General features: G+C 35.7%; 2 protein-coding genes and 1 pseudogene across 2 annotated transcripts in view; 1 reads left to right on the top strand and 2 right to left on the bottom strand.

The window, feature by feature from the left end:
• The window catches only part of LOC145260194 (uncharacterized), a 60,257-nt gene extending 48,410 nt beyond the window's left edge, over positions 1 to 11,847 (bottom strand). Inside the window, exons 1-2 of the mRNA XM_080118017.1 lie at positions 11,716 to 11,847; positions 2,523 to 2,867 (exon numbers count right to left, since the gene is read on the bottom strand). Of these exons, the coding sequence (XP_079974143.1) occupies positions 2,523 to 2,867; positions 11,716 to 11,722 (352 nt within the window). The 5' untranslated portion in view covers positions 11,723 to 11,847. The remainder of the gene's footprint in view (positions 1 to 2,522; positions 2,868 to 11,715) is intronic.
• LOC145260816 (U2 spliceosomal RNA) lies at positions 29 to 251 on the bottom strand (annotated as a pseudogene).
• Positions 11,848 to 21,666: 9,819 nt separating the features above from the next.
• Positions 21,667 to 26,415, top strand: part of LOC145260311 (ADP-ribose glycohydrolase MACROD2-like) — a 50,787-nt gene continuing 46,038 nt past the window's right edge. The window contains exon 1 of the mRNA XM_080118198.1: positions 21,667 to 22,313. Within this exon, the coding sequence (XP_079974324.1) occupies positions 21,698 to 22,313 (616 nt within the window). The 5' untranslated portion in view covers positions 21,667 to 21,697. The remainder of the gene's footprint in view (positions 22,314 to 26,415) is intronic.

Genomic DNA, 26,415 nt, shown 5'->3' with positions numbered 1-26,415 from the left:
CTGAGTTCTCTCCCTTGAGGTTTTCAAAAGTAGTTATGTATTAATTAGTTGATGTACCTATTTACTATGCCTCCCCACGGGACAGAGTTAGACACCAGGGTCGTTTTTTAACGTGGAGAAAAGGTACAAAAATAAAAATTGTCTCAGTCGTGAAGGATTTCTCCTCCACCGAAAGAGAACAAGAAATGGAAGTGCAGCATCTGAAGAACAGATACTACACTTTGATCTTGACCAAAAGGCCAAGAAGCGTTTATGTGATTGTCTCTGTGTTTCTCATCTCTACATTATAATAATAATCGGAAATAATGCTTAAAGGGAAATAACTCTTTTTAGGCTGAAATTATCTTTCACCGTTTCTTGCCTCTGTCCTGGTTATATGACGACACAAAACAGGGAAAAAACTGAAATGGAGAACGTTACTAACGATTCAACCTTCTTTATTCATAGCAATTCTCTCAGTTGTACAGTTGTTGATATTTTATAATGTTGGTCTTTATAGAATCCTTTTCATTCACTCATTTCTTCATATTTGATGAGTTTTTAAAATGACTGTTTCAGGGGAAATAACTCTTTGTATCCTAAATTTATCTCAAGGGATACTTTGAATCATTGTTGATCTGCTCCGAATTATCTGCCCCTGAATAACGTAGACGATAATAACAAACCAGGAAATTCAAAATAGAAAAATCCTATCGAAATTGGCTTAGCAACAGACGATTAAATCTTCCACATTTATAGTAATTCCTTCAGCTTTAAAATTGTTAAATAAATCCTTTATCTTTTATATTGTTAACCTCCATAGAATTATTTTCGCCCACTTATTTCTTAATATTTGTGTTTTAAGACTTGTTCAAATAAATTTTTAGAAATAAACAACTATTTTTTATGAAATTTTACACAAATATACTTTATGTGTCTCAGAGTGATCTTAGATATGTTTTGTATCTGATAAGTAACGAAAATCATTAATTAATAATTGAAAAATCTGATTAAAAAAGGAAGAATTCGATTTAACACTTCAGAAGTTTTATCACCGCCGCACAAGCAGAAAGGTTGGGCATATAAAATCAACAGTAGGCTATTTGATAAAATAGGGTTGTAATCGAAAGAATGTTTCTGTTTACAAAACAATTAAATCCTTATTACTTGACTTCTTTTTCATTTTAAACTTTCATTCAAGCCATTATACATAAAAAAATAATTTTATAAAATCAACAGTAGGTTCTCTACAGTGCAATATAGACTACACTGTATTGCGGACTAAGTCGCTGCGGGAAGGCATGTAAAGTTTTCTCCCTGTGCACCGCAGAGGGTCCCCAACTAGAGCAGGCAATTAATCGATTTGATTGAAAAATGAATGATTTCACCAATTTTGATGACAATAAAAAGTATTGGAAGTGTGGAAGATTTGTTGATCCTTATTCAATCCTAGGCAACGTTGGGTATCCTTGCTAGTTTTTCCATATTTGTGTCTTAACATTTGTTTGAGTAATTTTTTAAAAATACACAAGAAGTCTTTAATCAGGTTGATGACTGCTTTAAATCAACAAATTTTAAAGCAACTGGCAGTGCAAAACATTGACGACAGCAAAAAACTAATTATTCTGTGAATATATTTTCTACGAACGTTAAATAATTAATATATGACAAACAAACAGTGAATTACACTTACTCACAAACTACTTCACAATAATAAATAAAAACCTACTTAACATAGACATGCACCTGGCCGGAAGAAATAAAAACCAGAGTGATTGATATGGATATACAGCTTGCTGGAAAGGAAATCTGATTATTTAATGCAGACACCTGCAAAGAGCATCTTCAAAGGTAATTTTCAGACGGGAATACACCTGTTGCTAAATAAACAATCATTATTATTACCTACATAATAAAACTGTGTATCCAATAATCACATATGCAAATTTATTTTTATGTGCAAAAAAGAAAGGTTTAATCTTAATAATCACTGGTAATAATTCAGAAAAGAAAGAATAATCATGTATGAAAATTTTTTTTTATAAGCAATGAAAGGAAGGCTTAATCTCAATAATGACTGATAATAACTAATGAGTATGATCATTAGTTTCCTAGTACTTGATTTCTTCTTTTGTCTAGCCTATGAATTATCCAAAATATCTTACTAGAGATACTTCTAAGATTTTTATTCCATTCTTCTTTTTTTTCATCATCATCATCATCATCATCATCTATATACTAATATGATAACATGTGTGTTATTTTGTGTGCCACGCTTACATGAATTGATTCCAATTTTATTTTGTTTTTGTTTTTTGCGGGGGGGGGGGTCAGGTTTTTAGTTAACTTACAATTTTGATGTTTCAGTTTTGTTGGTTTCATGTAGTGATGGGATGATTCCAATATTTTTCCCGATTCTGTACTAAATTCCCGATTTTTGCATATATTTTAAAACTTAGCTCATTAATATATTCAGAACAGCATAAGATCCCAGTCTGATTTTAAAAAATTTTATAGAATACATCGTCAAATAAATTTCTTACCAGTATAAATGAATTCTAGGATTGTTTCAAATATCGTTGAACGGACGCCATCCACTTTGATGTAACGGATCTTTTTAGTGTCTGACAATGACTCGGCTAGAATCTTGAAGATTTCACTTTTGGATGCCAAAACGGACAAATGAGCGGGAATTAAAACATCTGGGAAAACTAAGCAAATATCACTCCCAATTTTTTCAGCATGTTGGTTGCACTTAAAAGTCTCAGCCATAAGTTCCAGTTGCTGCGGTGAGTAATCCAAGAGAGGGCAGCGTTCAGAATACGGGTACCGGTACTGTGCTTCCGGATGACTGCTGAATACACAACCACCCATCACCGTTAGGAAATCTGAAATAGTAAGAATTTTTACTTTTAGAAAAAAAACATTTTTCAATTGAACAAAGCTTCTTTCTTAGAACTGCACACCTGCGGAACTCTCTTTCATTTACCTGCTTTTCAGCTGACTACAATTTGATTGACTTCAAGTCCAACATAAACAAGTTCTTGAGGAACCGTTCTCCTAAGTAATCCAATTTACAAAATTTCCACTACTTATGATTACTACGCTATAATCCCATTGACTAATGTATACTCATTAACCCTTATTCTCGAATGGCCTCCGGGCCTTGATAAGTGGTGACTCCTATGTAAAAAAAAAAAAAATAAAATAAAATTTGAGACAAGAATTGATCATTTATATTGTTTGGATTCTTCGGACTGCTGTTCTTAACTTCAGTGATATTTTTACAACGTTTCAAAGTTTCCTGTTTGTCAAATTTTAAAATTTTTCTGTCAAACTCAGAAATTTGCATGGAATTTCAAATATAACCGTTTATTTAATCCACGGAGGTAGCATGCTCTCGTTCTGTCAGCCATGACTGATTAGAAAACCTAATTCATTCAGAATTGTATTTTGAGTGTCACCTGCACCGAGGGTTGAGCCTTCAACCTCCAGAAAAATGTAGCTTACAACTGCATTTTATCTACTTTATCCACTATGCAAACAACATAATTCGTTATTCCCCTTGACATTTTGGTGATTATCAAAAAATGTTACACTGCATCAGTTGTTCTACATCTGCATTAAATAAGCGGTTTTGATTGAAATTCTGTGCAGATTCTCGAGTTCGACAAGATACACCTGAAGAAGATCGGAGGTTACATTGACTGAAACGTTGTGAAAATAACAATCAAGATGAGAACAGTAGTCCGAAGAATCCAAATATGAATAATCAATCCTCATCTAAAAAAATGTAAATAAAATGTCCGCATAACAAACATAAAAAAATAATAATTGCAACAATCTGTACTCCTATAAATGTTTCTTTTTTTTTTCTGTACTGATATTCATATTAAAAACCTTTTTTCTGTTTATTTAAAAATAGAATACAACTTTGCTATATGTGGGCCATAAAATTGCATTCACAAGCAAAAGATCTAGCTAATTTGCATATTCTTTGAAACATTCATTTTAATTAATTCCCTATTAGGTTTTTTTTTTTTCGGTTTTCTTATGCGATAATCATCTTTAGTTAACTATTACGTTTAATTATATTCATGCAGATATTCTACATGATTTATACTTGTATAATATTTACGTAAAAAGGTTATAGTAAACACAAACCTCTTTCTATGTATATTTATGTATGCGTATATATATTTGTTTAAAAAATTTTGCCTACCAAACTCCTCTGTCAGTTTTTGGTCTACAGACATGATACTTAATATACAGGGTATTTGAACCTATACGAAATTTTATATTTGGGTTTTAGCTGGGGAACACCGGTACAAAAGTGTTTAAAATTAAAAATTGGAGTTTGTCAGGTGAAGGTCGAACGATGACATTACGAATATGCATGCATAACATAATAACTATTGGTTCATGTTTTAATTTTTAACCTTGCAGCAAACATGTCTTCATAGCTCGGGCATTAACGTTAAAGGAAAAAGTAAATCCTAAACTAAACGTTTTGGTTTTGATTCTTGGTAGTGGCGCTGAGTCAGTTTTTAACTTTTTAAATCATTACTATATATTGGGTCCAATATAATAATAAATACGAAATCTGCATTAATCAAAATATCATATTAAAGCATATTTTACAACCAGACAATGCCGGGCGGCCTGCTAGTAAAAAATATTTTAAAAATACTAGAAAAAATATACAAGGAAACCACATAAATATATTAATGAAAGAAATGGCTATACTGAAGATTTCAGCTTTAAGATGGCAATAACTGAGTTCAACAAGTTATACCTAAAGAAGGTCGGAGGTTACATCAACAGCAACGTTCTGAAAATAACACTGAAGATGAGAACAGTAGTTTGAAAAATCCAAATAATAGGGACGAAGCTGTTTTCATTCTGTTATGTTCTCATCGATGAGCAATCAAAAAACCAAATAAATAAAAGGTTTTAATACATATGTGCTGTTTCCTTTTTTAATTCTCTGAATTGTTGTTTCTTTTCATCTTCAACACGTTTCATGTGTGGTCGTGTGTTGTCTAGTGGTTGCCGTTCATCTGTTTAACTAACACAAATAAATTTTCCATGCATGAAAAACACAAGGAAACTTTATTTTTCAAGTTTTTTTTTTTAGAGAAAATTTATATATGGAGAGAGAAACTAACAACTAATAATTATTTTCTTCTTAATTTAGTTTTACAAGGTGAGAAATGAGAGATGCAGATGGACAGAGACCTCAGTAACATTCAACATTGATTACGTGACGTCATCAAATCCATTTTTTTTAACTAAGTGTAATTCTAAATAAGCACCTTTTCAAAATAAATTAAATATATCTATTTATAGAAATAATTAATATTGAAAGAAAAAATATGTTTTAATATAAAAAATTAAGATTAATTAAATAAATGGAAACGGATGAGCAAGTCTTTATTTAACATAGTTTTAAAAAAATATAAATTAAAAAAAAAGTTAATATACTTAATTAAAATAAATTAAATAAATAGAAAACAAAATGGCCGGGATATTTATTGTACATTAGACTATTGGTAAGTAGACCATGTTTAGCCAACCATTCCAATGTCATCATCTTGGCACTCATTTCGGACAATATATTTTTTGGTGCTTCTTTGTTATTAAACTGAAATTCGAAAATCAAAATATTGATTTTCAAATAAAGCTAAGAGTGCAAGATGCCTTTAATAAGTTTCCAGACATTTTATTACATGCATTTAAAATTGTCATAGACTCTTGAAAATTCAGTATGTTGTTGCTATACATCTTATGAGATAACTGAGCAATTTTTATGATTGCATGTTCAAATGAACAGCTACAGCAGGAATTGGAATACACCCTACTAAAGCCTGATTGTCACAGCTGGCAAATTTCAAAAATGCAATCTAGATGTGAGGACACTTTAGAAGAACAATATGCAATAAAATTCTGTTTTTGAACTTGGAAAAATATGACACAGAAACGTTTGGAATGCTTCAGACTGCTTTTGGACCATCTTGCATGAATCAAGCATCAGTTTTTCAGTGACATAAAAGATTCAAGGAAAGCAGGGAGTCTGTGAGGGATAAGAGGTGTGGGGTGAGTAGGGAAGTGAGAAGACTAGAGTTAATTGGCCAAATAAAGAATTTCATGGATAAGGACTATCGTGTGTCTATAGAGAAAATAAATGCACGGTTTGATGTCAGTGTGGGAACTGTACACTATTGTTCGTGATGAATTGAAGATGCAAAAGATTTGTGAAAATGCATCAGTCCACAACTTCATTCTTATCACAGACCAAGATGGGCATCAAGAAAGTTCCTCACCCTCCCTATAGTCCAGGCCTTGCTCCATGTGACTTTTAGTTATTCACTAAGCTTAAGGAAAAACTTAGAGGCTGTCATTATGAAACAATTGAGTAGATGAAAGAGGATGTGATAAGGGTTGTAGGACTGACCTGAGTCACCCCTAAAAGCCAAGAAATAGGACGAAAATAATACCATTCCCCAAAAATAATAGCTCCTTAGCCCCTCTCTTTCTCCTTCTTATAAACCAAACACAAACCAAGAACTGCTATCCAGCGTCCCTCATCATTTCCCCCTCCTCTCTCTCTCTCTCTCTCTCTCTCTCTCTCTCTCTCTTTCTCCTTAACCAAGCCCTAGCCAGCATGACAGGAAAGTAGCCAGTACACTCTTAGCCACCAAACCAACAAGACGTACGTTGCCGGCGAACATTATTAACAAGAGGTGCACTCACTCCAAAATGTAAAAAGGCAAATAAAGTTCTTTCCTTTTAAAGGTTAACATTGGTATTACTTTTATCATTTCAACTGCCACTAATAATAAAGACAAGTGCCAGCCAGTGTTACAGGGTCATTGACATGCTCACACAAGAGGACTTCCATGGGGCCTTCCAAAAGTTGTTGGAACGGTACAACAAGTGCATTACAGCCAGAGGAGATTACTTCAAAGGGAACTAGAGTTTCATGTGTGTACTATCAATAAAAGTGGGCATATGAAAAAAGTCTGGAAACTTATTAAAGGAATCAGGTATCTACTTATTTGTGTACATGCTCTAAAAAAGTTGTATTATTTTTTTTAAAGTTATTTTCCTTTTTCTCTAAAACCATTATTTCCTTTTGTTCATTATGACGATGAATTAGCTCCCTTGATTTTTTTTTTCAACTTTTTCAAGGCAGTTCTTCTTGACAAATCAAAACACCTAATTTTTTTCGAATATCTATCTGCTTCTATATTCAAGATAATTAGCAAGAATATCAATCTAACTCATGGATAAAATAAGTAAGCGACAACAGACAACATTTAAGATTAACAGAAAAATATCTTTGATTTTGGATTGTGTGGGAAACGAATTAAAAAACAGACAAAATCTTTTCAAAAATGGATGCTTCTTCTATGTAGATTTTAATCCGTCACTGTTGAAATAGGTTATATGGTGAGTTGAATTAGGCTATAATTTAAGTGACCAAAAGGCAATTAATTCCTATTTTAGTCATGTATATTTTTTCGAGTTAAAAACAAAAAACTCAAGTCAGATTTGTTTGTATTTTTTCTTTTTGCTATGATGAAGATGTTCGCTTTCTCACCTAAGAAGTAGTCTTTTGGGCTTTTTTCTTTTTCAATTTTTTTTCTTTCTAAACAACAATAAAATCACAAACAAGGCAGCATCCAAATAATCAAAAGATTGCTGTCAAGCAAAATCTTTTATATTGCCACCTTGAACTCCTAACAGCACCTAAATTTGCATAATCGTATTATTCTTGTATCTAAAGAGTTCCATGTTTGCGCGTCACTGCTTCCCTACAGCAAGCACATGCCAACCATGGGCAATTATTGTTTAGGTGTGTCAGAAACTGACTTTACGAATGCGTGAAAAAATATTGAATAATTCGACCTCCTGTCTTTCCAAGCTTATAACTACTCGAAAAATGTAATTCAACCCCTAATTTTTTTTTCAATTAAAGGAGCAAGGACCAAGGTTTCATTTAAAAAAAAAAAACGTGTTTTTAAAAAAAAATAAAAAGTTTTAAACTTCGGACTTTACAGGTAAATTTTTAAAAAACACTTCTTTTTTTGTTTGTTTTAAATTTGAATATATTATTTAATTGATCTTTTATCTTCAATTTGTGATATATAAAAAAACTTTGGTACATTAATTAATTATTTAAATTTAAATAGACATTTCAAAATGAGGGGGGGGGTTAAAAAAAAAACGTTTGTTTAAAATATTATAATCAGTTTATTGGAAAGAGCATAAAATTTCACATTGACTCTGAAAATATCGTAAAAATTGAATCAATAGAAAAATTTTGATAGATTTGTAAAGTTTAAAAATTGAAAAATATTTAACTCGTAAAATTCAATTGATTTCATTACGTAAAAAAAATATTTTTTAAAAATAAAAAATAATATTTCTATTACTTTTTATACAACTTTAATGGTTTATTTTGGAAGTATAATCCATAAAGAAAATAAACAACCCACCTTTAAAAGAGAAATTACGAATGTTTTTTTATATTTTATTTGCAGTTTCGTGTTAGGGGTGTCAAAAATTCCCCCAAAATTCTGATACACCTAATTATTGTTGTGTCTCTTCGTATTGTTACTACAACTAACAACAGAATAATTAGTTAGTATGCCTTCCTCAAAAGCCAACTGATTAAAAGCGGAAGAAAGCCAGACTATGTGGGCCTCCGTAAGAAGTAGCCCAACAAGTTCCTTTATTCTTACGCTAAGACATCTGATTGGCCAATGGCGGGGACAAGCATCCAGTGTATCAAAATATGTGATTGTTACAGAAGTTTCGCCATTAGAACATTTGGCTTCTGTTATGGCGGTTGCCATAGCTTTTAACGACATTTGAAAAAGGGTCACCATTTCGGTCGGTCCCCTTTTTGGGGAACCTCCGAAATTAGAGAGAGAACAAGAGTGGTGAAAAAGAACGGTTGTGGAAAAGAAGACATCGGGTTATAATTAAGTGCGACCAGACTTTAGGATTGATGATGTTTTATAAAGGTTTCCAAGATATAGGGGTACAAAGAGGATGGTACATTTTCTTCGATAAAAGTCTTTACCCAGGGAAACTGGTTCATCGTGAGTTGATGCTTCTATCGTTTCCGCATGTCTGAGACAGATTTCTTCTTTGTATCTCCCTCCAGGACAGTCCTCTATTTCGATTGGCTGAAACCTCTGGTGACGTTGAGAGAAGAAAGGAAGGGAAAAGTAGAAGAGTAGAGAGAAAGAGAGAAATAAGGGAAGCATACCGTAGCAACATCATAGTAGTAGTTCACTACACTGTAATGAATGTCCCCATTACGCATTCGAGGCGATTATCACACAATTACAGGCAACACATAATACCTTTCAAAACTTTCTACAAATCAAATGAATGTTATGTGTTCAAAGATATGTTGCCTTGGTTAATGCTGTGATGCCCAACTTCCGGATAATAACAAACTCTTCTATTTATAAAGACTCAAAGAATCTCTCAGTGTTGTTTACAAATTATACACACTTGGCAGTCGGACTGACGTATAACCAAATTCTTTATTTGTTGTATTTGGTTTTTTGTTCAATATATTTTGTTTTCGACTAAATAATGAGTTACATGTTTCTTTCATACACTTATGGGACCATGATAGTTAACAACCATAACCAAGCTGAACAAACGTTAGGAATCAAATAAAACATCACCGTACTCCAGAAGCCAATTCTGCTTGGCAAAGCAAACCTTCTACACCAGACATTTTCCATCTAATTGATCTTTTGACTATGCTCCCTAGCTTTGGTGTAAAAACCCATTCTTAAATGAAAAATTTAAATTAATCAGTGTAAAACATGTTAACACTGTGACGTGGACGAACAACAGCAACAACAGCAGCAACAACAACAACAGCAGCAACAACAACAATAGCAACAACAACAACAACAGCAACAACAACAGCAGCAGCAGCAGCAACAACAACACAACAACAACAACAACAACAGCAGCAACAACAACTTCTACTAACCCTTTTTGTTTGTTTTTAGATTTTCATTATCTTTTAAGCTTAAAATTGGCGCCCACCTATCTATTATCCCCCTCACACACACACACTCACACACACCTAAAAAAAATATTGACGGTCATAGTACAAAAAAGGGTATTTCTGCACTGACTGTAATAACCGGAAGCAGCTGATCATGAAACCGTGGAAACACAATAAATAAAATCATAAATATGTATCTAACCCTAACTCAACCCTAAACCTACCCTGTGCAATTGAAATTTTATTTATTTATTTATTTATCCCCCCCCCCCCGATTTATAAAAAAAGTAGCCTTCATAGATTTGTATTAACTGTATTAGCTAAAAACACACAGCGCGATCATTAAAAATTGAGGAACGCTCAGCTCAGCCGACCTTTTCTGGTTATTACCGTTAGCTGCTGAACGAGCCTGAGGCAACTTCCTGGAAATCACGGTAAATGCAGAAACGCCAAAAAAATAGTGACGCTAACAAATTCATAGATAATTAATATTAATTTTAATGAATATTACTTGTCTGTTTTACAAGTATTACGAAATATGCCCTGATAACCTTATAGTACTCTTGCCCCCATCGGCGTACATACTCCCGACTAACCTAATAAGCAACAAAATCTTACCCTTCACTATTGAGGTCCCTAGATGCTCGAAAGTCTTCTACTTTAATAATTTTTTCCCTCAAACACTAGACTGTGGAATTCCCTCCCTGTTTCCTGCTTCCCTGGCGTTAATAACTTGCAGAAGTTTAAATCTAATGTGAACAAACATCTTGCTGGTCAACTCCCCACAGTAGTAGCCCCTAATGTTCCAAGTGGCCATATATCTTGTTGTGAGTAAAAATAATTTTTACAATAAGTATTCACACTTGAAATTTATACAGGTAGATAAAAAAAACGTAAATTTTCTTGCATTTAGTAAAAGTTATTTGATAAATGTTTGTTCCTCCTCCCTTTTTTCTAATGTTTATTCACTATATTGCGTCTATTTTTGTTTTTATTATAAGAAAAGCAATTCAGCCTGGCTTTGTTCGGGCCCTATGTACTATTCATAACTTTATGTGCATATGTATATATATTTAAAAGTTTGACTCATGTCCAGGTAACCTACATCTAAAATTTCAAGTGTTTGGACCCAAATTTTCGAAGGAGTTTGGTAGAGTTTTCAAAGGTCAAATCGTTGAACTTTGACCTCTTGACAGCCAAATTTCTGGCCGAAAACTGGTTTAAAAGATTTTCCCAAATCTCAATACCTCTTATGTCAAATCTTGAGTCTGTAGACTGAAAACTGACAGAGTAGTTTCATAGAGAAATGTACACACACGCACATACACGCACACATACACACACACATACACACACACACACAATTTCACTTTTATAGATATATAGATTTACTTGCCTCACAATGAGAGGAGAAGTAGGATACGAATTCGGTTTTTTAATGGGGGTGGGGGGAGAAACTAGCTCCCCAAAAAGGGGCACTCAGGTTAGTAACAAAAATAAAATATATATCAGTCATGAAGGACTTCTCCTTCGCTAACCGAGACCAAAAAAGTGAAGTGAAAAAGTGAAGTGCAACATCAAAACAGATACCACACCTTGATCTCGGCCTAAAGGCCAAGAACTCTTTTTTCTATTAAAGTCGAAATTGCAAATAAAACAAAAACATTATAATGATAACAATCGTTACTGACCTTTCATGGAAATCCAATCATTTAAAATTCCTTAAAAGTAATTCAGCAATGAAATGTTTGTTTCTTTTTTTGTTTGTTTTTTTGTTTTGCTTTTTGTTTTTTTACAACGTTACACAATTTTAGTAAGGCGACCAATATTTGGCTTGCAAATATGACGTCATGGCAATGCTTACGTCACAATAAAATAAATAATGAATGGTGAAGTAATTTTGATAAAAATGGGAAAAATTCTTGTTCCTATTTACTTGCCTTCCCACGAGGGCAGAGTTAGACACAAGGTCGGTTTTTAATGTGGGGAAAATCCAGCTCCCTAAAAAGGGGCACTCTGGATAGGAACAAAAATAAAAATTTTCTCTCATGAAGGATTTCTCCTCCATTGGCTGCAGACAGAAAAGGTGAAGTGTAGTACCAGAACAGATACTACATTGTGATTAAAATTTAATGTCAGACCGAGTTATTTTGTAGAAGGTTTTTATTCTTCAAGCTCTTTGTATCTTCAATCCCTAGTTTGTAGTGTTTGGTTTGGTTTCGTTTGGTTTCGTTTCGTTTGGTTTCGTTTCGTTTCGTTTGGTTTTATGGCATATCCACCCTTTTCGGTTTATTTAATGCTGAATCCAGTTATTTTGGAAATTGTATTCATTTTGTATCTAGTTACTTTGTAGAAGTCTTTATTCTTAAAGCTTTTTGTGTCTTCAATCGCTAATTTGCAGTGTTTGGTTTGGTTTTATTGTTTTTGTTCTCTGCCCTGTAAAAGATTAATGAGTTTTGCAATAGGAGAGGGAAAAGGGTTACAGTATTAACGTTTGGTACATTTTAAGTTAGGAAACAAGTCAGGAAGTGGAGGAGATAGAAAGAGAAAGAGAAAATGGGAATGAGAAAAAGGGGAAAAAGATGGGTTGTTGTTTTTGCAGAACATAATTAAGTTTTGCAAAAGGAAGTAGAAAAACAAAAAGCATCAATGTTTGGTGCATTTCGTCTCAGGAAGCCAATATCTTCAGACAGCCTGCTCCATTGGCACAAAGAACTGTTCTGCTTAATACAATGATCAATAAGTGATTCGGATGCCAAAATCCAACAATCTTTGATGACTGAAAAGATGATATTATGTCAAGAAAGAAAGACCTAACTTATTAGGTTAAATAATCTCAAAGATACTTTAGGGTTTAGAAGCTTTTAGGGCACAACCTAAGGAAATAAATAATTCAATACTTCTGAAATGACGAACGCAACAACTTCATAAAATGTAAAACAAAAAGGTTTATTAATGAGAATGTGTACCGGGTGATATGTTAAGAAAGAGTTCTTATTTTTCAAACTGGATGCTGGCCGAATTCCTTAGGGGATAGAAAGGATCAATGCGCCGTACTCCTTATTGGTCAGTATGTGGCCAAATAACACCGGGGAGGGGCATTGATTCGTGAAAGAAAAAAGTTCCACTTGTTTCTGCTACAATACCATAACAATTTGGACGCCAAAGGCCCTTAAAGTAATTAAGAAAAATGACATTACTAATACGTTTCTCTCTTCTACCAAAGCTACTAACGAAAATAACAAATAAAGTTTGTAATAAACAAATGCTAAAATGAGTCTTCCTTTCGTTGTCTTCATTTTTGACTAAAGCACCATGATATTCAAGTTTACGCGAGCCTTTTCTAATCTCACACAAAAACACACGTTCACATTTCAAGCTATATTACTTGCCATATACATGATGATTGCAACGTCTTGTCAGACGAGTGCTACTCCCTCAGACATTTAAAATCCATGAGCCCAAATGCCTGAGGGAGTATCTATACAAATATGATGTTACAGAGTCTTAGCTTTGTACGACAGCTAAGTCTCTCTCTCGGTTCAAAATGTTGAGATCCAGCAACAAGCAAGAGCAAGATAGCCAGCAACAAATTAAACTGCAGACCAGCTTAATGCAGGTAATGGTCTTCCGCTTTATGGTTTTTTAAATCAGAGATTTGCTTCTCCTTGAAAGGTTGCCTTCACCACGGCTTACGGGAGCCCTCTCCACCCCAATACAAAACACAAATATACACGCCCACGTCATATACATACGCGCACACAAACATACGCGCACACAAACATACGCGCCCACGTCCACACACGTACATATATTCACGTTCGCGTACATACACTCATATTCATGTGTATACACACACACACACACGCTAACGTACGCACACGTACGCACACATGGACAACGTCACTTCCCCTTTCAAAGGAAATCCACACATGCGCAAAAGACTACCAGAAACACCTATAAAAGAAAGAGCAATAAGCAGCATCTTCCTTTTTCGACTTAGCTCTCGAGGTGAGCAGTCGTCGGACCATTCGCCCCCCCCCTTTCGGGGTGCCCACGGGCGTCGCGCCCCCAGCGACTATGTATGGGGCACGAGCTAACAAACAGTACGTACATTTTATACGCTTTCCCTCTCCATGAACTGGATTGACTTTCTCACTCTATCACCTCTTTGGCTTTGGTCCATCAAAACAGATATGTGCGCGACTCTCTACTGAGCTTAACCCTTTCTTTCTACAGGCCGGCTTGCCATTTCGCATTTCTCTATTGCATTCCCCTTTCCTTCCACGCACATAGTCGTCAACGGCTGAATGAACACATGTACACCAAAGACTTTCATTTCTCAACAGAAAATAAACGACATGTTTATTTTATTCCAGCATTTGAGTTCTTTGTTTCCTTCATTCAATTCGTTTCATTATTTTTTCTTGTGGCGAGTTAAGGTATTTATATCCTAGTCTTCTACAAGTTGGAACCATTTAATGTAAATGTAATTCCTGCTGGGCTAAGGTCATTTGATATCTTTAGTTTCTTTTGTCCACTACTTCTGCTAAGCATCTCGGCCCATACGTTGGATTCACCTTTCACGTATCCCAAGACGAATCTGTAACACGATATTTCCTTTTGCCATCTTCATATTTTTGTATTATTGAATTTTCTTTGGTCGAGATATGTCAGTAATTTGGGTGTAAATATTACGAAAGGGCGGTTGTGTACGAAATAATCGAAGGAATTTTTTTTTTTTTTTTACATGGAGGTCACCACTTATCAAGGCCCGGAAGACACTCGGGGATAAGGGTTATTGCGTGTACAGTAATCAATGAGATAGTATCGTAGTAATCGTTAGTATTGGAGATTTGATAAAGTGGCTTATTTAAGGGGGCGGTTTGTCAGGAATTTGTTTATGTTGGACTTGAAGATTTTCTGGATTGCTCATTTCACGGCAAATGCTTTGCGTTCTGTTGTAGACCAGTTCTGTTCAGTGGGGCTGAACGTGTGAGAAGCAAGTGCAATGATATTCTTTTTACCACTGCTTGTTTCCTGCATCAAAATCATGCCGCATGTTAATGTAAAAGATTTGAGAAATCAGGAAAGGAGATGATAGATGGAGAGGAGAGACAATCTTTTAAACGTGAATGATTTTTTTTAACGCAAACTTTTGTCTATCTTGATAATCGTAGGTTAAATATCGAAACATTGATAATATGGCTGTCAAAAAGTGACGTTACTTGGGAAATGCAAAATGCGTTATCCAGATACATGAAAAGAAATATATTTTAATAGTTGACGTGTTTTATAAACATTGTTAAATTTTTTAAAACTAGTAGCGATTTCATATTCTTTACTAATGTTCTTTAAAGTGGAAATTTATTTAAAAATATAATAAAATCTCTTATCAAAATAGAGCTACCCCCGTTTTTAGTATGTATATATATATATATATATATATACACATTTCTATAAATTTGTTTGTTTTTTTTGTTCGTATTAATATTTATATTAAAAACCTTTTTTCTATTTATTTCAAAAGAAAATACAACTTTGTTATATATGGGTCGTGGAATTGCATTTATCTGCAAAAAATCTAACTAATTTACATATTCTTTTAAACAGTCATTTTAATTAATTCCCTATTAGTTTTATTCGGTTTTCTTATGAGATAAACATCTTTAGTTAACTATTATGTGTAATTATATTCATGCAGATATTCTACATGATTTATACTTGCATAATATTTGCATAAAAAGGTTATAGTGAACACAAACCTCTTTCTATATACATTTATGTATGCGTATATATATTTGTTTAAAAACTTTTGCCTACCAAACTCCTTTGTCAGTTTATAGTCTACAGATGTGAAACTTAATATATTAATTAATTTATTATATAATATTAATATATATTCGAATCCATATTTATATTTGAGTTTTAGCCAGGGAAAATCAGTGCAAAAGTGTGAAAATTAAAAAAATGGAATTTGCCAGGTGACGGTCAAACGACTGCATTACGAATATACATGTGTAACGTAATAGCTATTGGTTCATGTTTTAAATTTTAGCTGTGCAACAAACATGTCTTCATAGGTCAGGCATTAACGTCAAAGGAAAAAGTAAATTGCAAGCTGGATGTTTTGATTTCGATTCTTGGTGCTGGTGCATGAGTCATATTTTTTTTTTTTTTTTTAAACTTTTTAAATCATTATTATATATTGGGTCCAATATAATATAACCATAAATATGAAATCTGCATTAATATCATATTTTACAATCGGGCAATTATGGCAGTTACAAAAAATTTTCTGTAGTGAATCAATGCCCCCCTCTGAGTTTTTCAGCCACAAGCTGACCTATCAGCTAACAGAGCGCATTGCTTCATCTGCTCCCTAAAAGGACTTGAGGGAATGTCATTCAGTCAGACTGGACCTTCAGCCAAGCAAAAACCTCTCTCTTGTCTCCTGTCCACTGGACATTCTGCTATAGCATCGATGGCCTCCACTGGAGACAACTGCTATTAGCTGGGGAAGACACAGTACTGACTGACCGACGACGACCTCAAAAAGAACTTTCTGTTCCTCCTTCCTTTTTGCAGTCCGAGCTGCCAGTTCCTGCTTCTAATAAATATTTCAAATTTTTTTTCTTTTTTTTTTACACAGTGATCACCACTTATCAAGGCCCGGAAGCCACTCAGGGATAAGGGTTATTGCAAGTACATTACGTTAGTGTGGAAATTTAATGAAGTGTTTACTTAAGGTGGCGGTTCATTAGGAATTTGTTAACATTGGACTTGAAGACATCCAAGTTGTAGTCCGGAGGGAAGCAGGCAGACGGAACAGAGTTCCACAGGCGTGCAGTTTTAAGAAAGAAGCTTTGTTCATGGAATCCGCATTTTGATTTAGGCACAGATATAGAGTGGGGGAAATTTTTCACAGTGGATTCAGCTAGACGGGTGTTTTTCGTGAAAGATTGGCGAGGGGTGACCAGAGATTGGAGTTCAGACGAGCACCTGCCATGGAAATAACGATAAAACAAGGATAGGCTCGCAACGTCTCTTCTGTGGGAGAGAGATTACAGGGTAGAGAAAAGGGCATCTCCACTAAGCCACGAAGTCTATTTTGTACTCTGTCAAATAAATATTTCAAATTGTTGTTAAAAAGAAGTTTGTTGTTCTTTTGTGCTATGTTCTTTAAATTTATTTTAATAGGCAGGTAAAACCATTACCTTTCCTAAAAATTTTAATAGGCAGGTAAAACCATTACCTTTCCTAAAAATTTTAATAGGCAGGTAAAACCATTACCTTTCCTAAAAATTTTAATAGGCAGGTAAAACCATTACCTTTCCTAAAAATTTTAATAGGCAGGTAAAACCATTACCTTTCCTAAAAATTTTAATAGGCAGGTAAAACCATTACCTTTCCTAAAAATTTTAATAGGCAGGTAAAACCATTACCTTTCCTAAAAATTTTAATAGGCAGGTAAAACCATTACCTTTCCTAAAAATTTTAATAGGCGGGTAAAACCATTACCTTTCCTAAAAATTTTAATAGGCGGGTAAAACCATTACCTTTCCTAAAAATTTTAATAGGCAGGTAAAACCATTACCTTTCCTAAAAATTTTAATAGGCAGGTAAAACCATTACCTTTCCTAAAAATGCTGGCTGGTCTGCTAGTATATATATGTTTTCTTCTGTAAAATTTTTATCCGTATTTGTTGCTGCTCTTCAGTTTTGTTGTTGTAAATCCTCCGTTAGATGGAACGTTTACCATTAAAACACTAAAAAATTTTTAAGTTTTTTAATTACAATTTCACCCCAAACAAGGCACGGTGCCACTTTGATGTAGGGGGCTACTATCGGGAACATAAGTTACAGGGATACTATGTATGGAGTTGAGCAGCAAGATGTCTGTTCATATTACACTTGAACTTCTGCATGTCAGTGCAGTTGGGAAAGCAAGAACCCGGAAGGGAGTTCCAAAGTCTAGCAGTTCTGGAGAAGAAGCTATTAGAGTAGAAGGCTTCCTTGCATCTAGCAATCTCTACAGTGTAGGGGTGGGATTTTGCTGCTTGTTGGGGTTGTCGGAGGCATTTACGTCGAGGGGGTACAAGAGCTTGTAGTCTGTCTGAATATCCACCATACAAATACTTGTAGAACAGGGAGAGGGGTGCAACATTTCGTCGATGGGACAGAGGCTGAAGCTTAGATGACAGTTCATGACCTATCAGGTTGGCGACTCTCTTTTGAGCCCTGACCAAGAATGAGAGACTAGTAGCAGATGCACCAGTCCAAATGTGACAACAATACACCATACATGGGCGAATGGTGGCCTTGTAGAGGTACAGGATACTTTCAGGCATAAGTAATTTTCTAGCATGGTAGAGAGAGTCAACTTTCTTTGCAGCAGCCTTGGCAATGCTCTCGATGTATCTGTTCCAACTCATGTTCCTTGTGAACGTTAATCCTAGGAGTTTGAATGAAATACTTTACTTTAACCATAGATATTGGTGGTAGAGAAGGTTTCTTGTAATTATTGAAGGAAACAAGCTTAGTCTTGACAGCATTGAATGTGAACATCCATTTTTGTCCCCATTCCACTACAGATTGGAGGTCTTCCTCTAGTGTTTCTGTCATTTCCTTAGATATGCATTCATTTGTTTTCCCCTCATTCCTGTTTTAGAGTGTAGTGTCATCGGCAAATATACCCATCTCAGAGACAATTTTATACTTGTATTAAATAAACGAATGAATCTCTAAATGAGACTATTAAAAATAAATAAATAAATAAAATACTTGCATGAAGCTATCCTCCTCAGATATATATCAAGAGCCAATTAAAATTAAAATTCTTGTGAAATAATTATTCAATATTTAAGTTATAAATCTTATCTAATTATTATTCAAAACTCAAATTTTAATTTTAAATCAATTTACTTCATTGTAATTTGTAATTAATTGTGAAATATGAAAACGACCTTTGTATGGCATCTTTTGCATGAAAAACTATTAAAACTTACTTTGTTTAATATATCTGGATGTCACGGTTTGCATTTCCCAAATGATGTCACTTTTTGGAGGACATGTTACCAATATTTTGTCATTCAGCCTACGATTATTAAAACTGCCTGAACTTTTTAAGGAACAGTTTCTCTAAGAAAAGAAAATTCTGAAATTATTGGAAGTTGTCATTATATGAAAATGTCTGACTTAAAAAAATAAAGATAAAGACAATAAGTACACAATTTGATGTCAATGCGGGGAATTTGCACACAATTATTCAAGAGAAACTGGAGATATGAAAGATTTGCGCAAAGTTTGTCGCAAGGGTGCTCAGAGTAGATCAAAAACGAAAGACGTAATCATAGTAGGGAGATAGTTGAGCTGATCAATTCAGATCCCGCAGTTCTTGATGCCCTGGTGACCTGCGATGAAAACTGGATCTACTGCTATGACCCAGACAGAGACTAAGGGTCCTGGATATGACCTAAAACTATATCCAATGGTGAGGCCCCACCTTGCAGGCCTTGGGGAGTGTGAAGCCACCCTTTAATTGCCATTGCTCCCAGGTCCACTCTGACCCGGAGTGGTAGTACCTGTTAGGGCCCCAACTATGGGTTAAATAGAATCCGACTTAAAAAACAAATATACTCCATTAAAAATCGTTCCTCAAAATAACTAGATTTGGCATTAAATAACCTGAAAAAGGTTGATATGCCGTAAAGCAAAAAACAACCAACCAACCAGAGACTAAGAGATAGAGTTCCCAGGAGAAGTGTGCTGGCTCTCCCAGATCCAAGAAAACCAGATAGAGCAAATCCACCCAGGAACTTATTATGTTCCCTTTTTTTTTGACAGTACGGGCATGATCTACATGCACTGGGTTCCCACTGGACAGACAATCAACAAGGAATACTGTGTTGAGGTTGTTGCGGACCAGGACGGGGTCACCATTTCATGTTGCGGACCAGGATATAAAATACCCTAACTCGCTACAAGAAAAAATAATGAAACAAATTGAATGAAGGAAACAAATGAACTCAAATGCTGGAATAAAATAAACATGTCATTTATTTTCTGTTGAGAAATGAAAGTCTTTGGTGTACACGTGTTCATTCAGCCGTTGACGACTACGCGCGTGGAAGGAAAGGGGAATGCAATAGAGAAACACGAAGTGGCAAGCCGGCCTGTAGAAAGAAAGGGTTAAGCTTAGTAGAACGTCGCGCACATGTCTTTGTCGATGGGCCAAAGTGAAGGGGAGATAAAGTGAGAAAAGTCAATCCAGTTCATGGAGAGAGAAAGCATATAAAGTGTGCTTGCCCCACATTAGAGTAGCAGGGAAAGTGACATTAGAATGTATGGTCGGTTCGTCGACTCAACAGCTCAAATGCTGGTCCAGACGAAAAAGGAAAGCTAACAGGTTTTGCTGACTTTTATACTGGAGTTAGTGTTCTGACTGCGCATGTCTGGCTTTCACTTTAAAGGAAGTGACGTTTCGCATGTGTGCGTACTTGCGTGCGTAAGTGTGCATATATGTGTGTACGTTAGCGTGTGTGTGTGTGTGTGTGTGTGCGCGTGAATGTGAGTGTATATACGTGAACGTGAGTATATGTACGTGTCTGTGCGTATGTGTGTGCGTACATGTGGGTGTGTGTATGAGGAGAAAAACATGTTCGAACAAGGTTTTAAAGGAGTTCAGGAAGAGATTCAGTCAGAAGAGACCAGCACACTTCAAATCAAGTCAGTGGCATTTGCACCTGGACAATGCACCAGTCTACAACTCTTTGTTACAGACTATTTGACCAAGATGGGCATCAAGACAGAAATTGCTTAGGAATTTATAAAATGGGCCCAAAAGTGATTGCATTTTTCCCCCAAAAGATAAAGAATTATTTTATATTTGAACACATGCAATTAAAAGGGATTTTTTTTTTTTTTTGTCTGAGAAATACTGTAGTACTGTTTTATTTTTCTAAGTGTCTTTAATCATTAGATTTAAAATGCACTCGTTTTAAAATAATCCTCGTAATAATAGTCTATCGCTTAACCGTAAGCATTGTATTATGTACCAGATCACGTGACAGTCATTCTTAGAAAGTGTGCGACGTTTAGTATCTGTTCTTCAGATGCAGCACTTCCATTTCTCGTTCTCTTTCAGTGGAGGAGAAATCCTTCACGACTGAGACAATTTTTATTTTTGTACCTTTTCTCCACGTTAAAAAACGACCCTGGTGTCTAACTCTGTCCCGTGGGGAAGCATTGTTTATTATTATTATTGTTGTTGTTTGTTTTACAAAATTTAAACTTTTGTATGAATTTCTTGGATTGTCTTCCCCTATTCCGAGTGAAATTTTTCAAAAGTGAAAACAAAAAAAAAGTAAAATTCACAAGTGGCAAAAAAACTTCTGGATCAATTTATGCGCTTTTGGGAATATGCTATTTTTGTTCCGTGATTATTGGTACGTACTTCATAAAAAAAATTTGTTTTTTTTTGTTTTGTTTTTTTGTATTTTTTATGTTGAATTCTGGACAACAACTAAATAAAGAAATGTGTAAGTTACGTAGAGGCGAGAAATGCACATGTACAAGAGAAATGGTCATATTGTAATTCTATTAATAGTGGCCCAAAAATCAAGGAGGGAAAAAAAACGAAAAAACCGGGTACAAAGGGGAGAGAACTCAAGGATGGCGCTAAGATTGCGTCGTGTCTCGTCTTTGTCATACCTTTGTCTAGGACGACCAAATTTTGTCTCCAAATTATATTTGACAACTTTGTCACCCGTTTTTTTGCCCGGTATCAGAGTGGGCAGTGCCTCCAATGCCCACGGACTTTCCACAAATACTTGCAAGTTGGTCACAAGCAGGAAGGTCAACATAGCAAAACAACCGGCTTGTTCTTATAGTGGTCGTCGTGGTGATCACAATAATAAGAGTGCTAATAAAAACAATCAGAGAAAAGTTGTTCTGCCAACGGGAATAATAAGTCCGAGCAAAAGTCATTTTGATAGAGCCAGTCTATTTCCCCAATTCTATAATTTGAATAATAGTGTTGTGACCATCAACCCGGCGAGGGCATTTCGCACCTGGCAGCCGTCACTCAAGGTCTTCTACGCCAAAAAGAAAGAAATCAGAGAAATGTCTACTTTAAAGGTGGAATCGTCGACGACCCCCGACAGTAAAAAATCCCCCAGTTCTGGAAGTGAGAGTCCCGATAGCATCGGATCTTCCTCCAGTTCCAAATCCAGTCCACCTCAAGTGGTATTACGCGACGATGTGGTCCCTCAATGGAAAATCCACAAAGGTATATCTATTTTATTTCTGTTTTAATGCTTATGTTTGCTTTTAAGAAACTTCGGTACAAATAAAACCAACTTATTTTTTTTCCAAAGAACTTCGCAGATAACACTAACAGAAATCCACCTCATAAATGTCACTGTGACATTTGATGTTTATGGTTGGGTTTCTGTCAGTATTTTGTTTAAATTTCGATTTTTAAGCAATTATGGAGACTTCACAGATGACTGTGTTATGTCGGCCATTTTTGCTTTTCGTTCTAACTTAAGCGCTCGACATTATTTTTTTTTTTTTTCGAAGTAAATAAAACGTTTTAAAATAAGTTGAAACAAAAAAATTATCCAGGTAGGTACAAGAATGTATTGTGGTGTTTTATCATAGAACGGAAGACAGAGCAAAACCTCTTTACTAGGCTTTACCGAACTAATTTCACAGCCAATAATAAACGTAAGAGCAAATAGTAAAGAGCAGGTAGCAGCAGTAAACGCAAGAACTGTTAGTAACGAAATGTTGAAGAAGAAAACTCCGCCCTTTTAAAAAGGAAAAGGAACGTGGGCAAAATCACGTGCCATAAAAACTTTTACTTTAACGGAAATATAACAATCTCCCCCCCCCCACTAGTAAGAGAGATTGCAAGGTGTAGATTTTTTTTTTTTTTTTTTTTCAAAGTACAGAGTTATCTTTGAAAGTGGCGATGTGTTTTATTTATAAGTTCAGTCGCTGGACTCGTTTACGGATTCAGCTAGACTGGCATGGAAGCAGTTCAGTATTCAAAGGACTGGCAGGTCTCTGCAAATTCTCTATATTTTCTGCATTAGGTGTATTGTCAACTGGACTTGTTTCAATCAAATGAGCCGGGTCTGCATTTGCAAGGTCGGGTCGAGTATTCTCAGCAGGACCCTGAGGTCCATCAGAGCGCGGAAAACAAGCCAAATGTCTTAGCGCCACTGAATCCTCCCGGCCATCATTATGCCGTATTCTCGCATGCGTAGGGTTGGCCTCAAGGAGTTCCACTACCTCGACGATCGGGTCATACTTGCTCCTGTTGCCAAACCGTTTCAATAGTACCTCCCCAGGTTCACAGAGCCAAACAGGTAAGGCAGTACCAGTAGAAGAGCGCCTTTCAAATTTGAACAATCGTTCGTGGGGAGTCTCATTGTTTTGACGATGCGGGCACTGTAAAATTATCAGATCTGCCGGTGTCTATAAGGGCAGTTAACTTTTTCCTTTTAACTCCACAGTTTCAGTTATAGGAGGGCAACTATCACCACCTTTAGCGTGGGCCCCTATGATAGCAGAAGAAGCATGTGAAGGTGTCGTTAGAGTAGAACGGCAAACTTTAAAAAAATGGCCGAGTTTACCACAGCTTCGACATACCTTATCGCGGGCAGGGCAAAGGCGGCAGTCATCCTTAAGGTGACGTCACCCTCCACAGTTGTAGCACTTGCCACAAACAGGAAGGACAGCAGAGAACTGTACAGAGTCAAACTTCATTCGAGAATCAGTTGGAACAGATTTTTTTAAATACAAGTGGCCTCCTCGGCAAAATCGGTCAACACATTTTTAGTTGCCATAGTAGAAGTAACAGCAACTGCTCCAATCTGGGAGGCATACGATTCCGCGCGAAAGTGAGCTTGTTCTAAAGCCCTAGCACATTGAGTAGCTTCTGTGAGAGTTAGAGTGTCTGTTTCAAGGAGCCTAGCACGTATCAATGAGGACCGGAGACCACAAATGAATGCATCATTGTAAATTGTGGCCGTTACGTCTTTAAAACAACAGTCAGTGGCAAGTCGATTCAGGTATTAGTCAACTGACTTGCTTTCTTGTTGCAAACGCGTGGAAAGCAGATGTCTAGCGTGAATAACGTTTGGAGACTTGTCATAAACGCCTTTCAATAATTCCACGGCATGTTCAAAACCAGAGCAACCTTCGATAACATCAGCAAAAGAGGGACCGATGTTTAAATAGAGAACTTCTAGCTTATCAGGGTTTAACGAAGCAATAGTTGATAAGTAGTAATTAAAGTTGCAGAACCATAATTTCCAAAGCTTGCTGGCCTGAGGATCTACCGAGGAAACATCAAATTTATCCAGGCGAATTATCTTCTTGGTAAATTGTGGTGTTTTATCATAGAACGGAAGACAGAGCAAAACCTCTTTACTAGGCTTTACCGAACTAATTTCACAGCCAATAATAAACGTAAGAGCAAATAGTAAAGAGCAGATAGCAGCAGTAAACGCAAGAACTGTTAGTAATGAAATGAAGAAGAAGAAAAAATCAGCCCTTTTAAAAAGGAAACGGAACATGTGCAAAATCACATGCCATAGAAACGTTTACTTTAACGGAAATATAACACTCATCTTGCCTTTAGTAACGTTTATTTGTCAAATGTTTGCTTTTTGACCACTTTTTCGTTTTATAAACGATTTTTCCCTTGTTTACAAGTAGAGAGCAATGTTTTGAAAAGTTGACTTAGGTGTTAATTACACCTTCTCCATGTTAAGAATGGACTTAATATTTTTATTCAGAATCTGTAAGTGTATTAACTTAATTTATTTTTTTTTTTGTGGGGAAATCTTTTTTTAAGTTTTAAATGACAGTACAAAATAGTTAACAAGCCCCCCCCTTTCCGCATCTTCAGTTCGTTACGAATAATTATGTGTACAGCTCCCACACTATCATCAAACTGTGCAGTACACTTCTATAGACACACAACGGCATTTATTGCTATAGACAACAAACTAAAAAAATGATTATATAAATATATATATATATACTAGCATGGGCGCCCGGCGTTGCCCGGGTGTTTGGATGTGTATGCTGAGCAAAAAAAAAAAAAGTGGTAGTAGGAAGGCAGGCTCGAACCCGTACCGCAAAGGAGGAAAAGAACGGAGTAAAACCTAACGTTCATGCTATTACGACCACCGCCAAACCGGAAGCGACATTTTTAAAAATTAAGGCTAGATAATATAAAGGAGATATAACTATCGGCGGAAAAAGTGACCCCCCCCTGTAGAAAAGTGCCTAGTTGAAGGGGAAGATATTAATGTTTTTAGTCAATTTTTCGATATTTGTCGTATGAAATATCGAACTTTAAAACGATACTGATCTTGAAAAAATCCGACGCCTCTATTGAAAGTTTAAGGCAGACATGCAAACAGACATACATACATACATTTATATATTGGTAACTAAAAATTTTCGACCCAAACTGATAAAAAGCTTGCCCTATCTCTGAATACACTTTATGTAAAATTTCAAACGTTTAGACCAGAAATTGTGTGAGTAATTTGGTATAGACCGCAGAGAGAGTAGATAATACAGTGGATGTGTTATCGGCAGCTCCAGTAACTCTCGCTTCTCCTATTTTGTCATTCAGTCCTCATTCAATGAGTGATTTTTCTGACAAAGGGTGAAGAAAAAGCTGCTTAAAGGTCGGTACTACTTTGTGACCAGTAGTCTGAGATGTCGGAAATTCTTCTGTCTCTGTCTGTCCTTGTGGCCATGTCACTAGTAAGGGTGCTGGAGGTAAACGTTTTGTCTGGGCTGACGTTATCCGCCTGATAGTCAGGGACCCGAACCTTGGATTAACCACTAAGGAGGCTGTCCTATCAGTAGGCGCAAAGTACTGGGACTGCTGTATTGCCATTTGGTGAGTGGATCTGGACCATGCAGTAGTCTCTGGTGGGGCCTCTCGATGCCATACTAGTGGGTAATTGTTACGGCTTTACCTTTTCGTGTGCTACAAATAAAAAATTTTTCCTGTCTTTTTCTCTCTTACTTTCCCTCTCTGTTCTGCTCTAACCAAGTATGCCGACCTATTCCATAAATCCCAAAACCTCAACATGAAATATCTCCAGAATAAAAACTCGATTAAACCTAGAACCCCATCTTCCAGCGTAGACCCCTACTACCAGGTCTCCTTCTCCAATATCAGGGGTCTACGTTCCAACCTTCCAGAGGTTGAAACCCAATTACAGGAGACGAAACCGGACATATTATTTCTAAGTGAAACTGGAATAGGGCCGACCACTTTCCTAGATGAGTTCATAATTAATGGATACTCCAATTTAACAGCTAAATCTGACACCCAAGATCGCCATGGGCAT

The sequence above is a fragment of the Euprymna scolopes genome, chromosome 36 (genome assembly GCF_053919585.1).
Source record: "Euprymna scolopes isolate OS-2025 chromosome 36, ASM5391958v1, whole genome shotgun sequence".
Lineage (NCBI taxonomy): Eukaryota > Metazoa > Mollusca > Cephalopoda > Sepiida > Sepiolidae > Euprymna > Euprymna scolopes.
The sequence above is the reverse complement of the archived record's forward strand: the minus strand, read 5'-3'. Positions and strand labels throughout refer to the sequence as shown.